This window comes from Artemia sp. Qi Xiang Cuo, chromosome 19, assembly GCF_049724085.1.
Source record: "Artemia sp. Qi Xiang Cuo chromosome 19, ASM4972408v1, whole genome shotgun sequence".
NCBI classification, from domain to species: Eukaryota; Metazoa; Arthropoda; class Branchiopoda; order Anostraca; family Artemiidae; genus Artemia; species Artemia sp. Qi Xiang Cuo.
In genome coordinates, this window is record NC_142812.1 from 28949013 (window position 1) to 28975198 (window position 26186).

The 26186-nt window shown below is 36.1% G+C and overlaps 1 protein-coding gene across 3 annotated transcripts in view; it reads left to right on the plus strand.

Moving 5' to 3' along the window:
- The window catches only part of LOC148940695 (uncharacterized), a 193633-nt gene that overhangs the window by 138792 nt on the left and 28655 nt on the right, over positions 1–26186 (plus strand). For 2 of the 3 annotated variants that reach the window (XM_089105501.1, XM_089105502.1), the window contains one exon: positions 17492–17698. The exons of the other annotated variant lie outside the window; for it this stretch is intronic. In XM_089105501.1, coding sequence (XP_088961627.1) covers positions 17492–17698 — 207 coding nt within the window. The remainder of the gene's footprint in view (positions 1–17491; positions 17699–26186) is intronic. 3 annotated transcript variants of the gene reach the window in all.

The window sequence follows — 26186 nt, forward strand, 5'->3', positions numbered from 1 at the left end:
TAAACGCAATGGAAACCACGCTTTGCATTCCATTTCTCTCTTGCAAATAGCCGTTTGACGGGTTTCGTGTCTGGTTTCATTGATACAGTCTATAGCGATGTGTACTATACTGTGCACAAGTACCAAAAAATTTTTCAATTAAAAACTTTTTTTTATTTCTGATTGCTTTTTAAATAATGCTGGGAAATCTGGCGCCCCCTACATACCAATATCCCTTCCCCCTTGAAAACTTCCTCCATGGAAAGATCCTCCAACGTATACCCCGCTCCCCCCCCCCCCCACGACCAGAAAAAATTCCCCTGCAAACGTCTGCCTACTTCCCAATAACCAATACTATATGTAAACATTGGAGCCCTTCATAACTTCCAGCCCTTCCCCCGAGGACTGGGGGATTAAGTTATTCTCAAAGACATAGTTATTAAATAAGATAAAAATAAACACGCACCCGTGACCTTTCTTCTGGCAAAAAATACAAAATTCCACATTTTTGAAGATAGGAGCTTGAAACTTCTATAGTAGGGTTCTCTGATATGCTGAATCTGATGGTGTGATTTTCATTAAGATTCTGTGACTTTTAGAGGGTGTCCCCCCTATTTTTTGAAAATAAGGCAAGTTTTCTCAGGCGCGTAATTTTTGATGGGTAAAATTAACTTGATGAAACTTATATACTTGAAATCAGCATAAAAATTTGATTCTTTTGATGTATCTATTAGTATGAAAATTCCTTCTTTTAGAGTTTCGGTTACTATTGAGCCGAGTCGCTCCTTACTTACAGTTAGTTACCACGAACTATTTGATCTTACTCTTTTTAAACAATGGTTTAAATAACCTTGAGCAGAGGGTCACAAAAGGGGTGTATGGGAGAACCCCCCTGGATTTGAAAAAAATGGTACTTGCGTTAGAAAAAAATGTCCCTTTTTGTATCGTCATGAAAACAAAAAAAAAATCATTGTTTCATCCCTTCCATTTTTGTGAATTGGCGCAACCTCTTGAACGATGAACTTCCAAAGCTATCGTCTGTCATGAATGGGTAACCGTTCTTCACTGAATATGGGAAGTTAAAAGTAGGTGTCCCATTTTTTTATTTTGTTTTTTAAGACTTTCCCTTAGTTATATTTGTCTGTATCCCTACCCCCACCACTAATGACGTACTCATCCAGACTGGAATTGTGCTTGTAGTTCTGTAAGAGCCGGAAATTGTTAAACAAAATGGACCTTACTAAACATCTGAAGAGCAGAGTTTACATAGCCATTCTGCTTAATCATGTGGAAGTTGTCATCTATTTTCCTGAACTTCTCAGAGAAGGGTGCGTTGTTACCACCTTGGTAGTTTCAGAAAATTTTTCGAATCCCCTCCTCTATATACGAGTATATATTTTTATGCAACTGGCAAATGTTGAGACAAAGTCTCAGATCTTAACTGTCGGCTCCTCAACCAGATAGGTTCGGACTGTGGAGATCATGATAAGCCCTATTTCCCCCACTGAAAAATATGTTCCCCTGTTGACCATTATTTCCTAAACCCTAGATTCGTAATTTTTTCCTAGACCCTAGTCCCCCCCACAAACGGTACCCCTATCCCTAGCACTTGAACCTGCCAACGTTCAAGGTAAAAACGTTCGTTCTTTAGTTGTTTTTATGTCACAAATATAATTGAGTGATACAATTATGTCAATTTTAATACTTCTGATCACTGATGATTTAACTTTTCCGTTCCCGGTTGAGTAGCTTAACCCTTTCGCGATTTAGACTGATTTGTTGGCAAGCTTGAAGGGTAGTCAAGGTTTGAAACGGGTTCTTGTTTTGATCAGGATCAGGTTTAAGGCCTTTGCTGCACTTGAAAAATCATGACATTAGCTTTCTCTTTCGCAATTTGCTTTTGGCTCTGCTGCTTTTTTGGCAATGAAAAAAATTGCAAATACGTCTATTTGTGCAATTTATCAATTTTTTCACAGGTTCTGCTATTTAGTTTGGCCTTTGATGCATAATTATGTCAGTTTGCACAAACAATTTTGAGATTTTATAACTAGCCGCAGAATCTTTCATGTAAAAGAAGGGATGCATTGCTGTACTGATTCCACCTAAAATTTATAAAGGGTTTACGCACTGCCTCTGGCCGTGTGTCAGTCTCGCGGAATACTTTATTTGGGGGAGTCTGTTTAACTAGAAAATGGAAACGTTTTCATTCGGTCAATAGAAAATAAGAAAAGGGCTAAAGGGAAATATGGGAAATAGTTTCCCATATCATGAATTTAATATGAAATAAGAAAAGGGTGGAAGCTTTGCTGCAGGCTGAGCGAAGCAAGGGCCATCTTTTTTGCCAGACAATATATATATATATATATGTATATATATATATATATATATATATATATATATATATATATATATATATATATATATATATATATATATATATATATTATGTTTAAGAGGTAATTACTTGGCAAAAAAAAAAACAAAAAAAACTGTCGTCCTAATCCAGCAATTGAGACAAATGTGCACTTGAACGAGGCTTTTACCTTACCCATCTATCCAACTACCTAGGAACAAACAGTATACCCAAACCGTCAACCAAATAGAAATGTCCAAGTCCATGCAAAGTCGTCATCAATAAATGTAAGTCGTTGTAAATTTACAAGCAAAAGCACCTTAAATTTAGCAAAATATTTCCAAGTAGAACCTTGGAAATATTTATTATATAATTAAAAAAAATTTATTTAGGGAGGGGGAGCTGCCCATGTGAGCAGTCCAAGTTCCTCATGGTGTCAACTAAAGTATACGTTAGAAAATTCACAATGTTTGTTCCATTATTTTAGGAGTGCATGGCGCATATATGCTTATATGGCCTACATGTAGAGGAGAGGTACAATTTGTCCGTTTTCTTGTTTGGGAATTCTTTTGCAAATGATCTCCATCCAAGGCCAAAGGGATAGGTATTTAAGATTGATCCCTTTTTCTGAGATGGGAGAATAACATAATAATGATCAGTTTAGTGACTGATAAGACATAAAAAATATTTTTCTCATAGTCGGATGACCTCTCCCCCTTCTCCTTAAGTAGAAATATGTTTAACTAAGTAGAAATCTGTTTCAGGGGGACTGACAATTGGTGGGACTGAAAGAAAGAAAAAGTAGGAATTGTTCAATTAAAAATGATAAAAAGATGAAAAATTAGAAATATTACAAGATATTAAAATTTGGTGCGGGTAAATGACCAGAGATACCTCTCCCCCTTTGCACACATGCCCAGATCCTGCTTCTATTATTTCTTTAAGACTTGTAATGATATAGGCACCGTAACTAACATCTAATGCTGCTACTGAATTTTGTTCTGGAAAAATTCGAAGAAGAACCATGTCTTGAAATTATAAACAAGGAAGATATTCTTTTGTTTCCTAGTTCAATTCTTCCTTGTTTTGGTATCTGAGATAAGGAAACAGGAAAAAAGATCAATTGTCAATTAGCAACTTCAGTCGAAATAGGATTTTATTTGTAAATATAGCACCTCATCTCATCTAATTTTTTTTTCTGGAAAGTAGCTTTTTCAAGAATTCTTGAAAGTAAATTTTAAAGTCTATTAATTTCCTTTCCTAATATCACAATTAGGCGCATAAGCAAATCTATGTTGTTTTTTCACATTTTGTCAATAACCTCCTATTTTTTTACATGTAATTGTACAGTTTTGGGATTTCCTCAAATCTAGCTCGCACCCTAAACAGACACATCTCCGCCCATGAATTCGTGCGGATATGCCTGATTCGACCTAAAAATAATATGGCTGATTAAAGATGCTCTTGGGAATTTTTCGCCTTTTCCGTCAAAGCTATGCACTTTTTTACTGCTTTGATTCTATCCCTTTGAACAAAAAACTTCAGATAACTTTGCATGCTATTGACCGTTTGAGAGATCTTATGGCTTAAAATAAACCATGGTAGACTTTTCTTTTTTACAATATAAGGGGGATGAGTATAATGATCAACCTCTATGTGTCTTGACTTAGAAAATTACATATTAAAAAAACAAACAAAAAAATAACTACATTGACTTGATAACGAAAGCTATTCTATTGTACAATCCTTGTTTACAAAGTTGAGATTAAAATATGTTTCTAGATTGTATCGTTTTATTGATTCTTTGGATGTTCAGCTCTGACCCAGCTGTTAGTATCAGAACCAATATGGTTTAGAGAAAAGCTTATGAACATGTATATCATTTTCATCTAGTTTATCACATTCTGTTGGTAGAGGGTTTCAAACATGAAATCCCTAGACACTGCGCCCTCGTTCAATTTTATCCCAAAATTACGAGATGCCAAGGGTGTATCGAGGGTTCAGGGCGTTGTGTTTTTTTTGGGGTATGTTTTACAAAATTAAATTTAAGAGTCACATAAAAAAAACTTGTGTAGGCTATATGCATTTTGTTACTTTTTTACGACTCGGACGAAAATTTTGGTGGGGGGGGGGGGTAGGCTCAAACCCAGTAACCCCTCCTGGATATGGCCTTGGAAGATGGGGTATACCAGAGGATTTTTCTACCAAAGTAAGGCTGAACTGAAAACAACAAGGAGCTTATCTTAAGGTCCAAGCTTCCTGGGCGGGGTGGTCCTTCGGGAAAGCTTTAGGAGAAATTCATACTTCTCCTGCGCGTAGGTGTGATTAAGACCCTTAGAAACATAATTTTGACTAAGCCTCTTCTGTAACCTTCGACAGCTGTGTCCTATGCCTCCCCTAGAATTAAAGAATTGACGCATGATACGGATATTGTTGTGCTTAGTCTAAGCACCCCAATATCCGTACCTTGCGTTAGAGACTCCAACCGGCGGAAGACTGTGTAGTCTTTTTCATGATAAAGGCTGCTGGAAGAGCTGCAACCGTAAAGATCGAACCACGGCCCATAGTAACTGAAAATTAAAAATAAGCATCTTCAAATAAATTTCCAAGTGCAAAAGAAAGGTCATTTACAAATGTTTTAGGAATTGTAAGTATTACCAATGTTGAACTAAAACTAATGACGAAAACCTCTTTATGGCAATTTTGAAAGAGCTTTAATAGTAACTTAAATAATTACGAAAAACGAAATTTGAAGGGAAATAGTCAGTTCCCCCCTAAAATTTCAATAGTTTTGCTAGTTTTAACTCGAGTCTACACTTTAATGTAAAAAATTATGTTTTAAATCTAGCTGCTGTTTGTTTCGAATGTGCTTTTCCATAAAAAGACAACCGGCTAAAATACAATGATTAGGACAGGAGCATTGACTGATATATTAATAATGATTTTGATTTCCGAGGAGGACCAACAGAATTCTGATCCTTAAATTGCTCCAAGCACAATTCGACCTCGCATTGGAAAATTCATACGTTGACAAATTGGTACTTTTCAACTAGCTGGTGCTCAAGGGGTATATTGTATAGGAAAGGTGATAAAGGAAACTGGTTAAACGGGTATCTGTCAATAGAATTGGATCGCAAACCGTGGTTTGTCATTGCGTTTACAAAATTTAAACTATTGTTTTTTGGGGTTTAGGATGAAAAAAGGTACCTAGGTTAGGTTGCGTATTTAATATATGTTATGCTTTACCCCCTACATACCTAATGTGCAAATATATAGCCCAAATTTGTTTCTAAATATTAAAATTTTCATCATATTTTGTTTTATTTCATTAGCATTAACCAAGCTTGACTTCTCGCGTGGGTACTAGCTAATTGAAAAGTACCGACAAATCATATACATAAAACTTTGATACTATGAGGAAGATGTTCGGGCCCGATGCCCCCCCCCCATCTGCGCTGAGACTAGTAGCGAGTAAAGACATAACGAAACGCTCATTGGTCTGCATTTTGAAATAGCTTCTATTATAGAAACGAAGTGGTTAAAATCACTTATTGAATTATTAAATTTTGCTTTAAGGATTCGACCCAGTTATAAAGGGTTGAAGAGTAATTATGAATATCTTGTCCCTTCATGCGGACATTTTTAAGGAAGAGAGAGAGAAAAAAAGACGGAAACCTTGAGGAGTGCTTGCGTGGATTGGATGATTGCTCCCTAAGGCGTCGCATTCTGCACAAGAACCAAGCTAAAATTTTAGTCTTGAACGAGACTTCGTTGTAAAAGGTTGGTTGAAATGAGAACTGAATCATTAGTGAGGCCTGAAGTAGAGGTCCCTTTGGACCTCAGTTGTAGTTCCAAATTTAGTTCGAATAGTGATAAAGCGTCCCATTCTGAGGACTCGTATAAATATACAGGTGTTTTTGCAACTTTTCATCCTCACTTTGGTTTTGGGTGTCAGTATAATCCGGATGTTAAAGCTGATTCTAAATGTTCCGGTAGTGATTCGGACGAACTTGATATAAATTTAAGTAGAAACATTTTTTTTAATCACAAGAAGAGGCTGATTACGCGCTACCGTAAGTTATTTTGAGTTTATCAGTTGGTTGTTTGGTAAAAAAAAAGAATTTGTGGTAGACCTAGGGGCTTGGTAACACTGGAGAACAACTGCTCTTCTGAAGAAAACTATCACGAAACACCGTTGTAAGAAAGCTTATTTAGTTGGCCAAAACCAAAATTCACAATCATAATGAAATTTTTGCACTGAGCTGCGAAATTACCGTTAACTTAGCAAAATTTAATTGCACATAGTCTACGGGGAATTTGGGTAAAATTCTAGACAAGCTGCTTTTGGCTATCTTGGAAAGAGTTTAGGTTAGGAAAATGAAACTTTCAGTAATGAACCCAGGGCTAAAAATGTACTCTGGGAAGGTATTGCCAAGCTTCTTTGGCAACCTTCTGATTTCTAAGCCTTAGAAATTATCCTACTTGACAGGTCTATACCTATTCGAATTTTGACAAAACAACATTATACCTTAATTTTCAGTTTCTTTTTCTCTGGCATTAGTTTTGAAAATGCAATTCCTGTTATCTGAGTAGAATTTTAAGCCATATCAATAGTTTTTTTTCCGAGTTTAGGAAATGTAGGCTATTTGCAGATCTTTGAAACCTCATAAATTGGAATCGAGTAAAGTTGTGAAGCTCAAAATACCTCTCTTGTACTTCATTTTAGTAGAAGACCTATTGCAAGGTTTCACTTTTATAACCCGAAGATTAAAAGTCAGTGCCCTCTATAGGGCGAATGAGGTAGCCTAGATAAATTCGGAGACCACACTGCCATTCCATGACGATAAATAAAAGTTTAAATAGGGATAAAATCCTTTTAATAGACAGTGTTTCACAAACAGTGATAAACTTCACAAAAATACCAGATATTTCGGTCACATATGCAGTGACCGTCATCATTAGTAAAACTGTTTTGAAATTCGCCACGCTGAAAAAAATGAGGTGTTTTTCCGGCTCCTTTTAAAGGAGCCGGACGTAGCAATATGCTACGTCCTATAACATTGTGTAAATATCGCGGTATTTTAGCTGGATACGATGCAAATGGCACTGCGACGGTAATTACGTATCTGGTGAAAACCAACCATTACTTGTAGAAAAATGTTTACGAGGCTTACGTGCTGAAACGTCATTTCAATTTTTTTTCGGTAACGGTAATAAGACGGAAAAAAATCCGGTAAATTTTTCGTTATTCATATTATTGACTTACAAATAAAGTAAACATACCACTCGATGCCTTTTTATGCTCTTTCCAAGTATAATAATCATTTTTGTCGGAAATGAATTTTACCCCCACCCCTATATAGGCCTACATACCAATTCAGGGTATATATTTGCACACTCGGGGGGTGGGGGTAAAGTTTATTTTTGATGCAAATGAGAGGTAAGTTTAAACTTCCTTATGTGCAAATATATACCCTAAATTGGTATATATAGGGGTGGGGGTAAAATTCATTTCCGGCAAAAATGCTTATTATATTTGGAAAGAGCATAAAAAAAGGCATCGAGTGGTATGTTTACTTTATTCATAGGTCAATAATATGAATAACGAAACATTTACCAAAAATCCTATTATTGAATACCCCACTTCGCTGCGCTAATGTCATTTCCCGTAAGTGTTTAAATAAGCCGGAACTGAAATATGTGCCAATCGACATGAAGTCAAAAGCAGAGGTTAAAAATTTCTATTCACATTTGCTGCTGATAAGTATTTTTTTTAGCGCTATAAGCCTTTGAAAATTTATTCTCATTCTGGACTAAGCACTAGGCTATGATAACAAAAGAGTAGTACCAGTTGACTTCCATTCAAACCTGTTAACAAATATAATGCTTGCTTTTGTGACAATGGTATCTCAGCCCTCCCCTTTAATGGGGACAGTTATAGCCTTACAGTATGTACAATGCAAAATAATTCTAATTTGAGAAAAAAAACGCAAATGTTTTCAAACACTGGATAAGGTACAGGGAAGTCGATTGAACCAATTGGCCCTTTGAATTACAACATCCGAAATGTTGTATTATCACCTCCAATTATGTACACAGTTGGAAGAAACTTGTTCCCTCCCTAAATTTAAAAACTTACAGTTTTCTTTCTACTTTGTTTAGTCTTAATGGTTTACTTAAGTTACTTGCTTTATCCAATGAGAATGCTCTTTTTTGTCCGACTCGAATAGAGATAAAAACCTATAGATTAAAAAAAATTTCCGAATGTAATCTTGGAGCTTATTGCCTATCTTGACCTCTCATTATGATTTCTCTTAGTTGTTCTCCCGTGTCAACTTATCTAGGAATTTTAATGAGTTTTTTTTGCCTTAGTATTGGGTGACATTAACATTTGTTTTCCGTTTAATAATAAAACATACTCTAAAGATAATGTTGTAAGTCAAATAGATAACATTATGTAATTGAAAAAAATTATGTTTTCAGTAACAAAGAAGGGTTTCTTATTCATGGTCAAAAATCCCTTTAAGTTAATATTAGTACCTGCCTGACTGTCACTTCCGATCCATGGGGTGACATGAATTCAGCCAGGGCAACTGAGGACCCACCTTGGTGACCTTTTGGTCATGCTTTATTGTAAGCAGGGTTGCCACCTGTAGCACAAAAGTGCAATTTTAGCACTATTTTATTATGTGTAACACTATAGCACGTGTTCAGGGTTGCTAATATAGTGCTAAAATAACAGGAAAGTACTATTTGGGCAGTTGTAGCACTATAGGGAGCTGACCGTGGCGGCAACCCTGTCTGTAAGTCCTATAGGAGTAACATTCCTGAGGATATAGAGACAATTATAAAAATATTCAGGTACTTACGTATTAACGCCAGCGCCGCAGAAGTTGCGCTAATATTGAGATAGCTAAGAAATAGATATATCTTTAAAGTAAAGATTTCATACCGAATCCAAATATAAAATTCATTGCGCCGGAAATTAACTAAAGAACCCCTCCCAATATGCAAATATATACCCTGAGTTGTATATATCAATGAATGGAAAATGTAAATATATAATCAATGGAAAATTCATTCATATATTTGTTACCGTGAATGTCCGAAATCTGCTTAATGTCGACGTTCACCGGTGAATGTTCGAAATTCCTTTTTCTCTGCTTGGATTCAATTAGCTTTGCGAGTCAGCTTTTTCAGTCTTATGTAAGCTATGATGGTAAAAGTTAAAGTAAGTTTAGATTAGATTATGTTAGTTTAGGTTACATTAGGTTAGACTGGATTGAATTTGGTTCTAAATATCAGAAATGGGTTAAAAACCTAAGCTAACCTAATCTGTCATCATCAAACCTTGCATAAAATTGAAAAAGTTGACTGGCAACTATTACTAAATCCAACGAGAAAAAAAAAGTATTTCGGACATTCACCGGTGAATGTCGACATTCACCAATTTGCGGACATTCAGGGTAACATATACATTTCATGATGTATAGGTCTGTTTGTTAGGGTGGTGGGGGGTGTAAAGTTTATTTCTGATGGACATTTTAAATTTTGGCTCAGGATGAAATTCTTATTCTAAAGGTATGTCTATTTCTTAGCTATCTCAATATGCGTTTGAAAAGAAAATTTACTGATATATCTAAACCTATCTGAATTTCGACAAAAAGTATTTTACCTTAATTTTTTGGTTTTCAGTCGCTGTAACATTTAAAGTATGTCTTTCTTAGCTATCTCATTAGCGCAACTTCTGCTGCGGTGTCGTTAATACGTAAGTAGGCTACCAATATCCCTTTCAATCATTGAAACGGAATTGAAATTCAATGATGTGTCCAGAGGTGAATCTTTATTCCACAGTTTATTTTTGAATGCCCTTTTTTCACACAGTTGCCCAAATGTCATCAAACTCGATGACCAATCTAGGCATGTACCGGTGGGGCTGGACCAACTTTGGCCTGTAAGGTTGCAATTGGAATAGTTACCCATTTGTACGTCAGTCGGTCAGCTACGCCTGAAACGACAAATAAGGATGTTGCGCATAGGTGGGTACTTACACAGGAATTCAGAGTGAGGGAAAGGATGGACATTTTACGAAATATCGCATAGATCTTGAGCTTTTGTGGAACACTGGCCAACAGTCCTCCCTCCCGTTTGCGTCCTAGAGTACTACTACTACTGCTACTAACCACTTGCTGCAACACCAAACCATCTGAGGACAACACAGCTACACAAAATCCTCCTCCATCCCAACCTATTCAAAGCCTCCCTCTTTTCAGCCTCCCAAGAAGTTCCAATTTCCCTTAAATTCTTTCATATGACCTCCCACCTGGACTCCTCCCAGATGGTTGGCCGAAAAGGACGATCCTTAGCAATCTATCATCCTTCATTCGTTGAATATTGGCCTAGCCGTCTCAACCTTTCTACCATTGTAACCCTAGAAGTGGGATAGAGACAAATTTTTGTACAGCTTAATGTTTGAAATGCCGTCAGTCAGACGGGTACCCAAAAGAATCTGTAGACAAATCCTCCCCCGTATTTCGGGGAGCCCACTTTTCAGAGCCATACTTGACCATTGTCATCACTAACTTCCAATATGCTAATGTAGGCTTGCAGACTTATCTTCCTATCCAACCAAACTCTTTTCCATCCAAACACCCTGGGCCTTCGCCATTCTGCTTTTGATATCTTCATTGCATCCCCAATCTTTAAACATCACTTCTTCACATCACTTATTCCCAATCTAATCGACTTAGTCTTCTTAACATTAATTTTTGAACCTCTTCTCGCAACCTGAACTCTGAAAACCTCCAAAAAATCATTCATTTTGCTAACATTTTCATCTAGGACACTCAAATCATCAGCATAATCCAAGTCTAGAATACTTTACTTTCTCATTTGATTCCATTCTCTCCCTTAGCCTTTGCCGTGTTCCTTAGGACAAAGTCAATCAAATTGATGTATATAATTGGGGATATACCTCAACTCTGCTTAATTCCTGATTTAATACGAAACCAGTTACTAACCTCATTTCCTAACTTAACCGCAGGAATGTTTTTTTCTACATTAATGCATTTATCTGGTATACCATACAAGGATATGACCTTCTCTAAAGCACTTCACTCAGCTGAATAAAACGCTTGTTCATAATCTATAAAAGTGATGACTAAAGGGTATGATGACTCAGGCACTTCTCAATTATTAATCTAAGAACAAAAATTTGGTTCTTTTCATTCCCAAAACCACATTGCTCTTCTCTTAAATTTATCTACAGCACCTCTAAAAGCATCATCATACTGAGTAATTTGCTTCCAACAGAAACCAAGCTAATGCCTCTAATTACTACACTCACCCTTATCGCTTTTCTTAAAGAGGGGTTTGTAGGTATGTAACAAATCTTATGCAAAGGAAATTCAATAAAAAGCATATTCTCTTTAAAATTAAATACCATGAAAATGTTGAGTAGTCTAAAATTGCATACGAATCGCTTTCAAGATTGTCACATTTGCCCAAACAACAGGCCAAAGAATCCAAAGTCGAAGCATTACAATCCGTATGTCCGGGATCAATTAGATTCAGCATTATTTAAATTAAGTTGAAGGAAAATAGCTTTGAGCCGGCAACAATTTGTTATTAGGGGTTATTTAGAAAATAAGTGTCCTATAGTTTGCAGTTTAGTTTAGAGGATGGGCAAGGCATAGTAAAAGACAATAATAATAATAACAGTCTGTCTTATAAAACATTACAAAAAATACACATGCACAAATACTAAGTAAATTACGCTCTATTTGGCATCGTTGCGTGGAAGACAGATTTTCCTACTGCTACTGTATAATATACTAATAAGTAGTATAAAAACGTTTGCATTGCATTTGCTAAAACCGTAATATCTTAGTAAGCATCTGATTTTTTATTATTAAAAAAAAACTTGAGCCGTGGAGCTGTTCAGATTCAAGCCTGAGTTTGTAAGAATATCTCTAAAGTCATTTAAAACTCTAGTTTAAACCATAATACGGAAAAACATCTATCATATATTTTCTTGAGAGAGGAAGGGGTATATCTTTGAAAGAATCTGGAGAGACGAAAAGCTAAGCCTCCTTGTTCTTGCCGTGGATATTGCTACATACGACAGTTAAACTAGAAGCTAAAAATATGATGGGGCCATTGGTTAATTAATTGATTCAATAGGTGGAGGAGAGTTTGCCATAGTATCTAATTCATCAGCAGCGTCTTCATAAATTTTATTTGTAGTAAGAGTACAAGGATCACTGAAGACCTATCCGTGTTTGTAAGATAAGTGATGTTTAACTTTAGAACAGGAACGTACGCAGGGGGGGGCCTCCAGGCCCGGGCCCCCCAAAATCTCATGATTTTTTTCATTTTCCCATAATTTTCTGATTTTTCTCACAGAATAATGGGTTTGAAGGGTTGCCCCCCCCCCGAAACAAATTCCTGCGTACGTGCCTGCTTTAGAAGCTAAAAAAAACAAAAAAACAAAAACAGATCTTTAGCAGCTCGAATCCTAGTTCCCTCATTTGTTCATCCCATTTAAGTTGAACCCATTCCCCTTTTCTCAGAATAGTTTATGGAAAATACTCTTCGGAAATCCAAATTATTGCTCTAACTTTTAAGACCCTCATGAAATTTTATATCCTCCATTGATCTTTCTATATATATATCCCGGCAGACCTAGTCCCGGAAGCTGTAATTTTAATGTGGGGGCGGAAAATCGATTTCTTTGTTTTGCGCAGGAGTGGGATGTCTTTACCTATCCCTTAGGGATACATCTCCAAAATCAGTAACCTGAAATAAACTCTTATTTCCGGCTGCTGACGCAATTCTATCCCTTAATCAATATTTCAAGGCGGGACTAATCTTGCCCTTACGTCAGGAATCGGTTCCTTGAATTAAGGAAGTAGGCTTGTGAATGGGGAAATATCTAAGAATGGTAATATTCAGGGATAACCTTTCTTGTCCTCTCAGGTACATGTTTTGCTGACGCATTTCTCTTCGAGAGAAGCGGAAATAATTTTTCAGTTTTTAAGGTGGTCTAGATAAGAAAATCTGTTTTTTTTAGAATAGAAATATTGTCCAGAAATATCCAAGAGAGATTCGAGGAAGTAGCCTAACGGTCGAGAAATGAAGTATATTCTGAACATGCATATTTGCTTGGACTGGTCGAACATATATTCTTGCCTGCCCATTTTCAAGGAGAGTTCTATGTACCGATAGGTTACCTTGTATCTCCTCTGTTTGGTCTATAATAACGATTCACAGTCCTTATGTTGGGATTGCCTCTAGAATTTTAGATCATCGTTCTAACTATGAGCATTAAGCTGAAATAATCAAATAACTAATTTGATTCAGGCTCAATATCATTCAATTTACTTATACTCCAAAATAGATAGACAAGTTAGGATAATGAAGCTTTACTTTTTTTATTAGCCATTTTTTATTTTTATAAAAGACCAGAAAAAGAAGTAAAAGAAAGCGTATAAAAAACATATTATTTTCTATATAGAAAGAAAAAGTTAAAAAAATGCATGGTAGGCACTTGGGGGAAGATGTCTAGACCCTACCATTGGAACACCGAAAAACATGTGCATTATTCGGAAAAAATTAACACTTTACCCTTTTCAAACTTCGCCCCCTCCGTGGATATATATATATATATATATATATATATATATATATATATATATATGTATGTATGTATATATATATATATATATATATATATAGGCCTACTCTTTGTGAAGATCGAAAACCCGCTGACTGTGTAATGAGACATTCTCTCTTGGTAAGATGGGTTGAGGTCCTGTCGTATAGTGTCAAACAGCTGCTTTCAGACCTGAGATTTATTGACATAGACAATTAAAAAGGTAGAATACAAATACAAAGATTTTGCTTTTTTCATTTCGGCGCGTTATTGCTGAATTAAATAAAAAACAAGTTCTTTTCAACTGAATGTAAGAAGCAACATTTAAAACTTAAAACGAACAGAAATTATTCCGTATACCTGGGGGGCTTTCCCTTCCGCCTAACCGCCACTTTGCACGATTTATCAGTGATTTTAAGTTACAAATTTAATGATAGAATTGTGACAAAAATATACAGCAGTTTGGGATAGGCTAAATAAGGAACATAATCGCCAAATACTAAATCGGATTACTGTTTGCGGGATTCCCCTATCGGCAGTTTTTCACTCTCACAGACTTCCATACTCTTTGAACTGGCCGACAAGAGCTAACTTGAGTACGTATTCTCAAAACTGACAGAAACTGCGACCACTTAAGTCAGGATAGGAATATAAAGAAACTGATGATTTCGTTTATTTGCTGATTGATTCATAAGCTATTCTAAGTTTTAAATTGAACATAGCGTCTATTCCACATAAACATGTACATTTCTTTACTAACTAATTTCTTGAACAAGGATTTCCCTTGATGGGGAGGTCCGTTGTAGGAAAAGAAAATAAGCTCAATAAAACAAAGTGGTGTAAATCCAAAGCCTTGACTTTGTAAGGTGCTCTGTGGTTGAAAACATTTTTCATTTGTATTTTTCACTTTCACTTTATTTTTGAAGCTTTTTTTTCACGTGACCCTGATTCGCAAAGTTAAGGACACAAGTTGAATAACCCGTTCATTATTTTCGATTGTTTTATAGCAATTTAAGTTGAAACAACGTAAAAATTGCCTTTGTTAGACTGAATGACAAGATGGGAACTAGAGACACATTTGAGCCGTTCATTATGAGTTATTCCCAAAACGGCACTATAAAAAATGGGAGAAAATTATGTATTGCTCTTTTTTACCATAATGCATTGGGATGTACTCGACGAGCTCTGGAACTTTCCCGAAAGAACAAGGTTTTTGCAATTTTCCTTTATTTTTTTATAGTTTTCTCATTACTCGCCTGGTTTCTGCTGTTCAAATTTTTCTATCCCGCCCCAAACCCCTCTGATAAAAATACCAGATATTGCACCAGTCTTTTGATCAGAAACTAAGGCTCTGACTTTTTTTTTGTTTAATCATGTGTTCAAGCATAGAAAATCTATTGGTCGGTACGAGTATGTAGTTAAGCTAATTGGAGTATGGAAAGCTACACCTCTTTTTGTCACTCTTAGGGTATCACTCTTAAATGCCGCGAAACGTCTCAGTTTTGAATCTATCAAATGCAGGGACACCAATGGACGAAAAAATAGGGACAAGGAACAAGGATTTTGTTATTTATTTTAGAAACACTACAAAGTCTTTTTCAAAATTTACGTTTTTTTTGTCGAAATTAGCATCCCCTTCCGATTTGTGCCTCTGATCTGATCAAGTTTTTTTTTAACTCTAGAATAACAAAAACCATGTAAATAAATTAGTCACTTTAGCCTCTAGCTGATCTTATAATAATTGCCAAGATGCCCCCTAATAATTTTTTGCTGTAAAAGAATAGGAAAATTCAGTATAAGAAATAACTTAATGTTGCACAAAAAACGTGAGATGTCTTACGGCCATATTTATGGGATTGAGAATGCCATTAGGAGATTCTTGGTCTTCTGCAATCTGGCCAAATACCTGCATTTTTTCCAAGAGGCCACGGGTCTCAAGGCCCTTTTTTGAATATGGATGGTATCAAGTCTTAACGCCATATACGTGGTTACCGGTCCTGCGGATCGACAGATGATACTCAACAGATTACTTCATTTTTCCCAATTCATTTATTCCTTTTAGGCAGTTAATATATTCCATAGTCTTTCCAATCCATGCACGAGGGGGCCTCAGTGTCCATCCCGTCTCAGATTCATTTGTTCTGGTCAAATATTCAACCATTATTTTAGTAATTTTTTTTAGATTTTCCGAAAAAGCCCTATAGTTTTCACACATTTCCCCCCTTTTCTTGATATTTCGACGACTTTGGACTACCCACTCTTCCGATTCATTGCAGCAGCAAAGTGGATTTATGTACACATGCCTGATCATCTTCTATCTATCACAGTAACTCCTAACTGCGGACATAATTGATTTTGCTCCCATTGTATTATTCTATGTTTAATTTTAAGAACACACATTTTTAAGTGTTATTTTTATTCATAAAGGATCTAAATTTAGTTATCTCACTTCGGCGGTTAGTTCGGTATGCGTTGACTCGAACTTCGGCCGAGAAATTAAATGACTGCCAGGTAGGAAAATAAACACACTAAGGATTCTTGGCTTACCTATCCATGCTCAAAGGTGCCAATGTATCCAACCAGAATCCTTTTCTCTTCTCTCTTTTAGCCCCTTCTTGAATTTGCACATTTCTGATAAAGCCTAAATCATGATTTTTTGCGTATTTTAGGGCATAAACAAATAATTTTTGTTATTACTCGCTAAATAAAAAGTCTTGAAACGGAACAATGCCTGTCCATTCTTGCATTAAATTCGAATTTGAGAATATTTGCAAAACAAAAATATAATGTACTATTTGGGAAAACTGCACCAATATTTTTGTGGCAGGTTTTTTTATTACTTTTGTAACTGTGTTTAGCTAAAGTAATTAGTAGCAGTTTGGAGTTAGTTATCCAAGGGTTTGAGAAAGTAGACTGTTCTTTATGGGTGTGTGTTGAGTGTTGTTTTAAGTGGAAGAAGCAGAAGCAATTCTCGACAAGGATTGGCTGAAGGATCACCGCTCCTGGAATAAATCGTTGCCTTTTTTTCAAAGACAATTTTTGCCTTGATAGTTTTTCCGAGTATTACAAGCTTTTGCCATTTTTATATGCTTTGATACCTCAGGAGCTGTAGTCCCCACCCTCCCCGAGCACTCTGGTTAAATGCAAATTAACAACGAGACCGAAATTAGGATTTTTCCGTGGTTCGACGTCTTGTGTGTACGTATGGGGAAGGTAAGGTCTTCTCTTTCCAAATTTTATTTTAGATATATATATATATATATATATATATATATATATATATATATATATATATATATATATATATATATATATATATATATATATATATATATATATATATATATATATGCATATATATATATGCATATATATATATCGTATTCCATTAAGACGGTTAAGAGTCTGTTTTGTAAATGAACGTTTCCATTGCCTTGTCGTAACAATCTCCTTGTTTGATAAACAATTGTATAATGATATTGAAATTTAGTTTTTCACGTTTTCAGTGGAAGCAAACCAAGATCCTGCCCACTCAATTCTTCGAGCTGAGTTGGAAGCTAAAGTAACCACGTCTCCGTCTCCAGGGTCACCTCCAACTTGCGTGACCGATTTTTTAAGAGGCATCCTTAGCGGTCCAGTTGCTCTATCAAGCATTCACGGAGAATTGGAACCACAAGTAGCTCTTCCAGGGCTTCTAAAAATAACTGTTCCAGGTATTCTGTAACGTCTCATTTAAACTTCCCCATCCCTCCCCGCCTTTTTTACTTTTCCCTCTAGTTTATCTCAGATAATTTTCTTCATAAACAAATTGGGACCATGTACTCGCGTTTCAAGAGTGATAGGGATAACCCTGAAAAATAAAAACAAACAAACAAAAAGCACACATATGCGCATAAAGAAATAGAAAACTGTGGGATACTAGACACTACTAAAAATTTTGAGCCCTCAGGCGGTCTGTGCACGCCTGTCAATACAGGCTTATAAAAACAAAACATTTTTTCTTCTCTAAATATCCCTGAAGGATGTTACAGAAAGAATCTTGGGTGTTGATTCCAAGAAGCTCACTATTTGTATCTCATTTATTTTAGACCCTTCTTCTGGTTACCCTTAGATCTCATTATGGGTGGTGAGTTCAAGCCCTTTCCAAAGAGAGGTCAAACTTCTGACCTGATCCAAGGTGGCTAGATGTTTATCCATTGAGAAAGTTAAGCTCATCCATAACAATATTTCAATAATTGGCCCCCCATGAGAATGACCTTACCTGACCTAGATTCCTTAGCATATGCTTTGCTTTAACCTGTGAAAATAGTAGTCTTGATTGTTTTGTTTGATTTGCTTAGGTATTCTGGGAAGTAAAGTGTGACCTTTGTGCTTCTGCTGTGGAAAAGTAACTGTTTGAGAATCGTTTTTGTCGAAGAATCATTTTCGACAAGAATGATTCGCAGCCCTTCGACTGCGGTAACTCAAAGTGCGTTATGTTACATGGCATGAATGTTGCAGAAATTGAGAAAAACTGAAGAATGCGCTTTGAGTTTTCGTTTATGTTACTAGAGAGCCAGTTTGATTTTTCTAAGGCATCCAAGATATATAAAAAAAAATTTGATACTAAGAGTACATTCTCAGCTATTTTAGTGAGTAAGAGAAGACCATGTAATACATTTAAGAATAGGAAATAAAAATTTCTAGATATTTTGAGTGCCAAATAAGCAGTGGTGGTTCTGGTCTCTCTTGTGCCCGAGGCAAAATCTTGATTAATCCCCCTCCCATGTCTCCCAAAAATTGCAGGCCAAATTGTCGTTTATTGGCAAAATTATTTTCAGTTTATTGATTAATTCATAATTTGTTATTATTATTTTAATCTATTTATTGTTATTTAAATGTTTTTGAATTTTTATTTTGTTAATTAATTAATAATTTGTTTGATCATTTATTTAAAATTTTGCGCTCATAAAATTTCTGTGCCTGAGGCAAGTGCCCCTTCTGCCCCCCCCCATAAAACCGCCTCTACAAATAAGGTAGCAGAAATGAAAAACTGCTTCATAACGTATTTTGAGCAACCTTGGTTTAACCGTTTCTGGAAGTGCTATTGCCTGGAATAGTGCCATTTGAAAAATTTAAAGAAAATCTTGAGATTTTTTATTAAATATTTTATGGACAGTACTAGAGCCACTGGGTATTCCTAAGAGCTATCTACCAACCGTAATAGGGTGTATTTACTTCTATCCCTAAAACGAATTTTTCATTGTTTTCCCCCCCTGCAGAATGTTGTCAAGAACCAAGATCCGACGTACCAAATAAAAACACGGTGTATTTCTAATAGTTTAAGTTAAATATAGGCTACTCCGTTTCTACCCCGTATCCCCTTGTATTATAGTAAGCTAAACTCAATTAGCTAAAAGCTAGCATTTTCGCACTTAATTGGTTTTGATTTTCGACGACTGAGGTTGAGCTAAAGTCAAATTTGAAACAGGAAATGAACATTTCTTGTTCTATTTAACTAATAAGTCAGGTATCCATACAAGTTGAAAACGAAGAAACCTTTTTAAATTTGTTTCACAGCTTCCACGTTTTGCATCGTGTGAATCGAAACCGCAAAAATACATACTCTATATTTTTATCTACGGAAGGCATCTACCAGAGGGCTTCTTTGGGGAGAGGGCGAGGGTGGGTTTGTATAAATTTGAAAAAAACACACACACAAAAAGAACAGGCAGGTAATATGGAAAATACAAGAAAATATTGGAAAGTCATAACAATATCGAAATTTCATGGGGCACTGGCCCAATGGATAAGTCATCATCCTAATCATTTGGATGATTAATGTGAATAGTAGTTTTTAGGCAAACTGAGAGAGGCAAAGCCGCAAACAGGCAGAAATAGTTGTTAGTTTGTATCTTCACTGATAATTAAAAAAAAAAAAAAAAAAAAAAAAAAAAAAAAAAAAAAAAGCCTAGCTAATCAAGCTAGAAACATGAAAAAAATTTCTGGAATAATTTGTAAGATCTTGCAACACGAGAACGGCTAAATCACACATAATTAAAAAAATCCTGTAAATTAGACTTCGAATGACACCACCATTACACCATATGAGAGTCGAAGGCCCGAGCTGCCTGCAATAGCAAGAAGAAAGGGGGGAGGGGTAGTCCATAGCTTGTTGGATTTGCACTTAATAGTCGAAAAAACACATGCTTACTGCCCCCATTAAAACACATGCTAAAAGAAAAAAAAATATATTTTCGAGAGAATGTTTAAACTACATTACAACAGAAAAAAATACACATAAAAAAACAAAGGAAAGATAATTCTAAAATCTTAGGTAAAGGTTTAGAATAGGGGCTCTTCAGTGAGAGACGATGCTAGAACATAAAGAGAGACAGTTTTAGATTGTTAATTGTATGCTCATTTTTTATGTTTTTTTACGTCTTTGCCAATTCATCACCAGTCCCCCCCCCTAATGTTCTCATATTGCCCAGAGCTATGTAAACAGAAAAAAATGGGGCAAAACAAGGAAATGTTATTCGTTGATACAATTTGCATATTATAAAGTAAGAATTCCATCATTTGTTTGGTGATTTTTTTTATATAGCCCAGGTCTATATGAGACCATCAGAGGAAGGCTGGGGATAAATTTCGAAAAACGCAAAGAAAACCATTAAACTGAACAAAGAATTAGCAAACTAAAAATTCCTCTTTTTTTGTTCGAGTATGTCTCCTTCTGGCGAGCTGCTATTCTAGACCTTCACCAAATTTTGTAAAATTACAAGAAGGCAAATTTGAAATAGGAAAGGGGCGACACAAACAGTAAAGCCATACGAATATGCTACAAGAAACTGATACTGGAAAATACTTTTTTCACTACAATCTACTCTTACTGGAAATCTTGTCATGGAATCTTCGCCGTTTTGAATTATATACCCTAGATATCACCATTGACTCTGCTGTATCTCCTGATGACCTCTAAAACAGCTATGGACCTCTTTTTAATTGTTCTAGTCGAAAGAGCAACAGATGCCGTCATAGGTGATAGGTGTGACATGGGGGGGGGGGTTGAGGTCTATCAAAATGGCGTTTTTATTCAAACTTGTTCTGGGTGCATGGGATGGGGGAACTCAATCAAGACGCAACTCCAAGTTTGAACCTTCGTCCAAGCGTACAAAAATATGCAACCCGTCATTTCTCCCACTTTCACAGCAGCAACGCTATTTTCGTTTGAGCCTCATAAAACCGTGAGAACATATTTTTGTCATGTTGGAAAATATTTTTGCTTCCGATTAGAACGCCGTGAGAGCGGGAGTAATATTTCCTGGATAAACAAGTTCATAATTTTGAAACATAGGGCGTCCGTCACTTTCCAGGACTGACTCTCGACTTGACAACAGCTTTCTACTGACTCGTGACTTCAAAATGAGAGGACCTGTCACTTTTTGTTCTTTAGAGAATCAGTTCATATCCCCTCGCACTCAGGTGCAAGCACGCTGTAAGAGAAGAGAAAATATTTATATCTCAATTTAATCTATTACTAACAAATGCATTGGACATAGAAAGAGTTAAGTCGTCGCTAGAAAGAGTGGTGCAGGTGCGCACATGGGAATGGGTGAGGGACAAATCTTAAAAGAAAATAGCCAAATTAAATAAACAATATAAAAAGTTGTAAGCTTTTCATTTTCATTATTAATTAGAATACTTTTTCATGACGGGGGAGGGGTTTCCAACAATCCTAATAAACGTTTTTATCTCCAAATATTCATATGTTTTGACATGTTCCTAGTGTGGAGACATCCTTGTATTAACCTCTCATTTTCTGTTCGTATTAGGTCAAGCATAAGCATTTTTTTTTGGGGGGGGGGTAGGCTATTCGTCAGGAAGCAAAGGAAAGAAATTCTTCATGTCTGCAAGAAACCGGCAATTTAAATGATAAATATAAGGAGTTATTGGGCTAATCGTAGAATCTCAAAGATTTGAGGAAGGGTGCTACCCTTTTCTACGTTACTGGCTTAGATCAAACAAGAAAAAGATCAAAGCAAAAATTCACCCTTTTTGTATCTGTTTTTAATATCCTTATTTATAGAAAAGATTTGTTTCCAATAAAGGTTTTTCATTTATCTCTTAGTTTATAGCTCTTTCATTCTTGATTTATCTCAGGGGTCAGCAACCTGTAACCCACGGGCCACCGACTGACTCATTTACTAATTTCAAGTAACCCACTTCAGTTCTGAAACAAAGTATAGCTCATTATGTGAAAATAGATAATAGACCATAAATTTAGAACGAATTCTTTGAGAATAACAAAAAGAGGATAGTAACAACGTCTCAGTTTAATAATAAATTTGGTGAAACGATAATAAACAGAACACAGCGACTTTCTTCAACCAATTTTACCATTATGGTTCTAGGGTTGGCCACTCTCAGAAATCATGTCCACTAGGTGGCACGTGCCCAGTGTGACGTTCTGGGGAGTGTGTAAAGTGGGTACTTGTGTAGAATCTTGGTACACACGCGAGAAGTGAAGTTTCGTTAATGCCAATGAAATAAAACAAAATAGGATGAAAATATAATAGTTCAGAAACACATTAGGGTTATATATTTGCACATTAGGGGAAGGGGGGGGGGTAAGGCATATCATATGTTAAATACGTAACCTAATCTAACCTAACCTAGCTACCTTTTAGTCCTCCTAAACCGCAAAAAACTAAAGTTTAAATCTCTGTCACGGAGTGAGCATCTCACAAAATCTTGTCACGGAGTGAGCAACATCTCACAAACCTGTTTATCAATAGCGGCTTTGAGATTTCAATGCGGTCTTTCTTTCGTGTGTACCCAGATTCTACACAATTACCGTAAAATGTTTTTGGGACTGTTCTAAGCGTGGCGGAACTATGCGGCACAGGTGGCGGTGCAGAGTGTGCACCAGGTGGCGGGAAGTGGATTACTCTTTGCTATGGTTCTCTCAGTTGTAGATAATTTCAGAAGGATAGTTGCAAAGCTAGGCAGCAAAATAATTGTCAGGAGCAACCGTTCAGAGTCGTTGAAGATATGGCTAAAATGATTTGTTATCTATTGACGTAATTAGAATTGCAGTTAATGAAAGTACATTTAATATTTGGCTGCTTTAACCTAAAAATATCTCTTACCCAAACACCTCTTTGATATTCGCATTTTGGCTGGTTTTGATTTGCAGCCAAAAAAGGTTGGCAACCCCACTTTATCTAATCCACAGTAGACAGAATATACAATTCTGTATTTATCTAATCCACAGTAGACTAATTATATAAACTCTGATCTGATCATACCGATCATACCTTGATGATTTATTGAAAATGTTGCTCACCTTGAGATTTTCGGTCGGAAAAAAGACTCAAATAGAGGCTAGGAACCCTTAATTTGAAAATGAAAAAGGCTGAGCTTTCTTAACTAAACTTACTGATTTATTGTCTGCCATTTGATCATGTCCAATGCTTCACGTAATCTTGAAGGGAGGCCAAAGTTGCAAAAAAAAGCGAAGAAGAAGAAGGAATTCCACTCTCCGAGTTGTGTTAATTACGTGTCAAAAACGTAAGTATGCGGAAAGCAAACAAATAATGACCCGCAAAATGGTTCAAATGTCAATAATGTTCACTCGCACCTTGCAATTGTGCTCTCATGTCTTTTCTTTTTGTCAAAAGAAATAAATTCATAAATAATAGTATTTGATTAATAAAGAATAACCCAATATGACTACTCTATTTTCTTTTCTTCAATCGAATACAAATTAGAACCAGGAAATGGTTTGCCGACTTTAAATGTACACACAAACCATGCTTAGAAAATGAGAATTTCAAAATTCCAATCAAGTTTTGAAATCTATTGACGTTGACGTTGCTTGGCCAATATGAAGTGTTGAATCGATCTTTGGTCCACAAGTGCTATGAGGAGCACCCTTTCCATAAAAGTACAATCCTTGAAGGTCCATGGAGCTTCTTCGGTCCTCTAATCATTTAAAATTAAAATCTTTGCATGATTACGCCAGAGAATTATCGGGAAACTGGGAATATTAAATAGGGGTCTAGACGACAAGGTCTTCATGGCCTCTTGGCAAGGGTGCGTGCAGAAATTTTATTTAGATGGGAAAAGGCTAGTTTTCATTTATTGCCAGAAGATTTTTTACATATTTTTGGTTTGCAAGGGGGAGAGGAAATGACTTAACATAAAGCAGTGAGTCTAGCTTAATACCGTGAAAATTTCATATGATCTGTTCTGGCACCTGCGTAGGATTTCTTTCTTTTGGTGGGGTGTAGTGAAAAATCTTTGAAAATTTAAATAAGAAATACTAAGAAATTCGGGAAAATTTTGGATTTTGGGGGAGAGGAGGCGGGCCTCGAGATCTTCCCTCTGCGTACATGATAGTGTGTTTTAGGTGGCTGGTATGTATCTTTCTTTTTCCCTATGTAACCAGTAATGTTTGACAAGAATGGGTTTGTTCAAGGTACAGAATTTAGTGGGGCCAACGGAATCAATTCAGAGGAATTAATGATTTATTAATTTTGTAAACACCACTGAGACAGTCCTTCCCCTTTTGGATACAACCTCATTAATCAACTTCAGCAGTTCCATGTCCATCAAAGCATAGAATAACACGGAAATGCCTACAATAGGCTAGTGTCAGTCATCAAGTCGGAAGGGAAACTTAACCCTACTAATCAATGTCACCCTGGACTTTGATTAGATGTTGACACATTGCCAGCTATAACTTATATTGTTCAAAAAGTGTCAAGTTTAAGTTTATCCAGCTCTAGTTACGGATTCCTTCTTAGCTTACTATTGTGGAGGCACTGGTTCAGGCCTCGCTGCAGCTAGATTGTTCGCTAATTCTCGAGCCAGACTATGTTAACGTCTGTGGACCAACCCTGACTCTGATGGACAACAGTACAAACTATGTTAAATCAAACAAAGCCGAACGTTTCTTGCTTTAGCTGTGGTTAATCTATTCTAACCTACAAGTTAGTGTAACTATGGCCTGGTTTGGGTATGATTGCAACAAAAATCTTAAATCCTCTGAACTCTACTTGCTCTCAGCTCTTTTCTTTTGTTTCAGGTCCTCTATTTTTTCTATTAATGTTTCTGACTGATATCTTGTTCTACTTGCTTTATGTAGCTTTTTGCATGTGTTGTCACCCGTTTTAGATTTTTTTTTCTTTTTTTTTGTATATTTGACTGAATATACTTTGTAACGCTATATATATTTTGTGATTGAACGGAATTCAAAAAACGTTCTAAAAACACTTTTCTTCTAAGAAGAACAAAACAAATGACAGCTTTGAAGTGAAAAATGGAAGTTTGCTAGAAAAGGAAGTTGTGATTTGGCATGTGTTTTGTAGAAAATAACGCATTGGTTAACTGTATCCATAAATCGAATTGTAATAATGCTGCCATCTTGATCGCCGAGATGTCTCTCCGAGACAGAAGTAAAACATGTTTCCTTTTGTTTCGTCGTCAAAAACTCTAAATTGAAAAGTTGAGTCAGAGAACCATTTAGAATCACTAGAAAAGTTGTTTACCAAAACTCGCACCTCCGAAATTTTGATAGATATCAGTGAGTTTTTCGTGAAGAAGTTGGGTTACACTCGAAAATAAGTAGTGCGCCTTAATTCCCAAATATTTCAAATTTGGTACACTTTGGCGTGATTTCCTTGTCGGGGAACAGTTTCAGACGAACCTAGAGAGCTCCCACGCACTCATGTTTGGAATCATTGGCAAATATGCTCATTCGATAATCGATTGAAAAATGTCCCTAATTTTGAATTGAAAACATTGTTGATTATTCTGACATATGGCTGTCATTGAAAAAGGCTTTTCTTTCAATCGAGAACTATGGGGGAAAATGTGTCTGACAATTGGAATGCCGATTCATATTCCGGGACTGTCACGAAACTGTTCTCAGATATGATTACTTCCTCTGATGAATCACCAGTCAGGTTTTTTCTATTTCCATTTTTAAATCCTAACAGTTCAAAAATATCGTTAAATTATGATGTTTTTTCGCATTCTCAGTATAGATAGAAACCATCCGGGCCCCCGTCAGCGGAATAATACCTGGTAAAATGTTTAGATGTGCAGCCTTCCAAAATCTAAACACCTCGCTAATATAAACGAAAAAAAGAACAAGTAGCCACGTGCCTACAATGCAATGTGGAAAACGGTATGGAACAACATTAAAACTTAAAA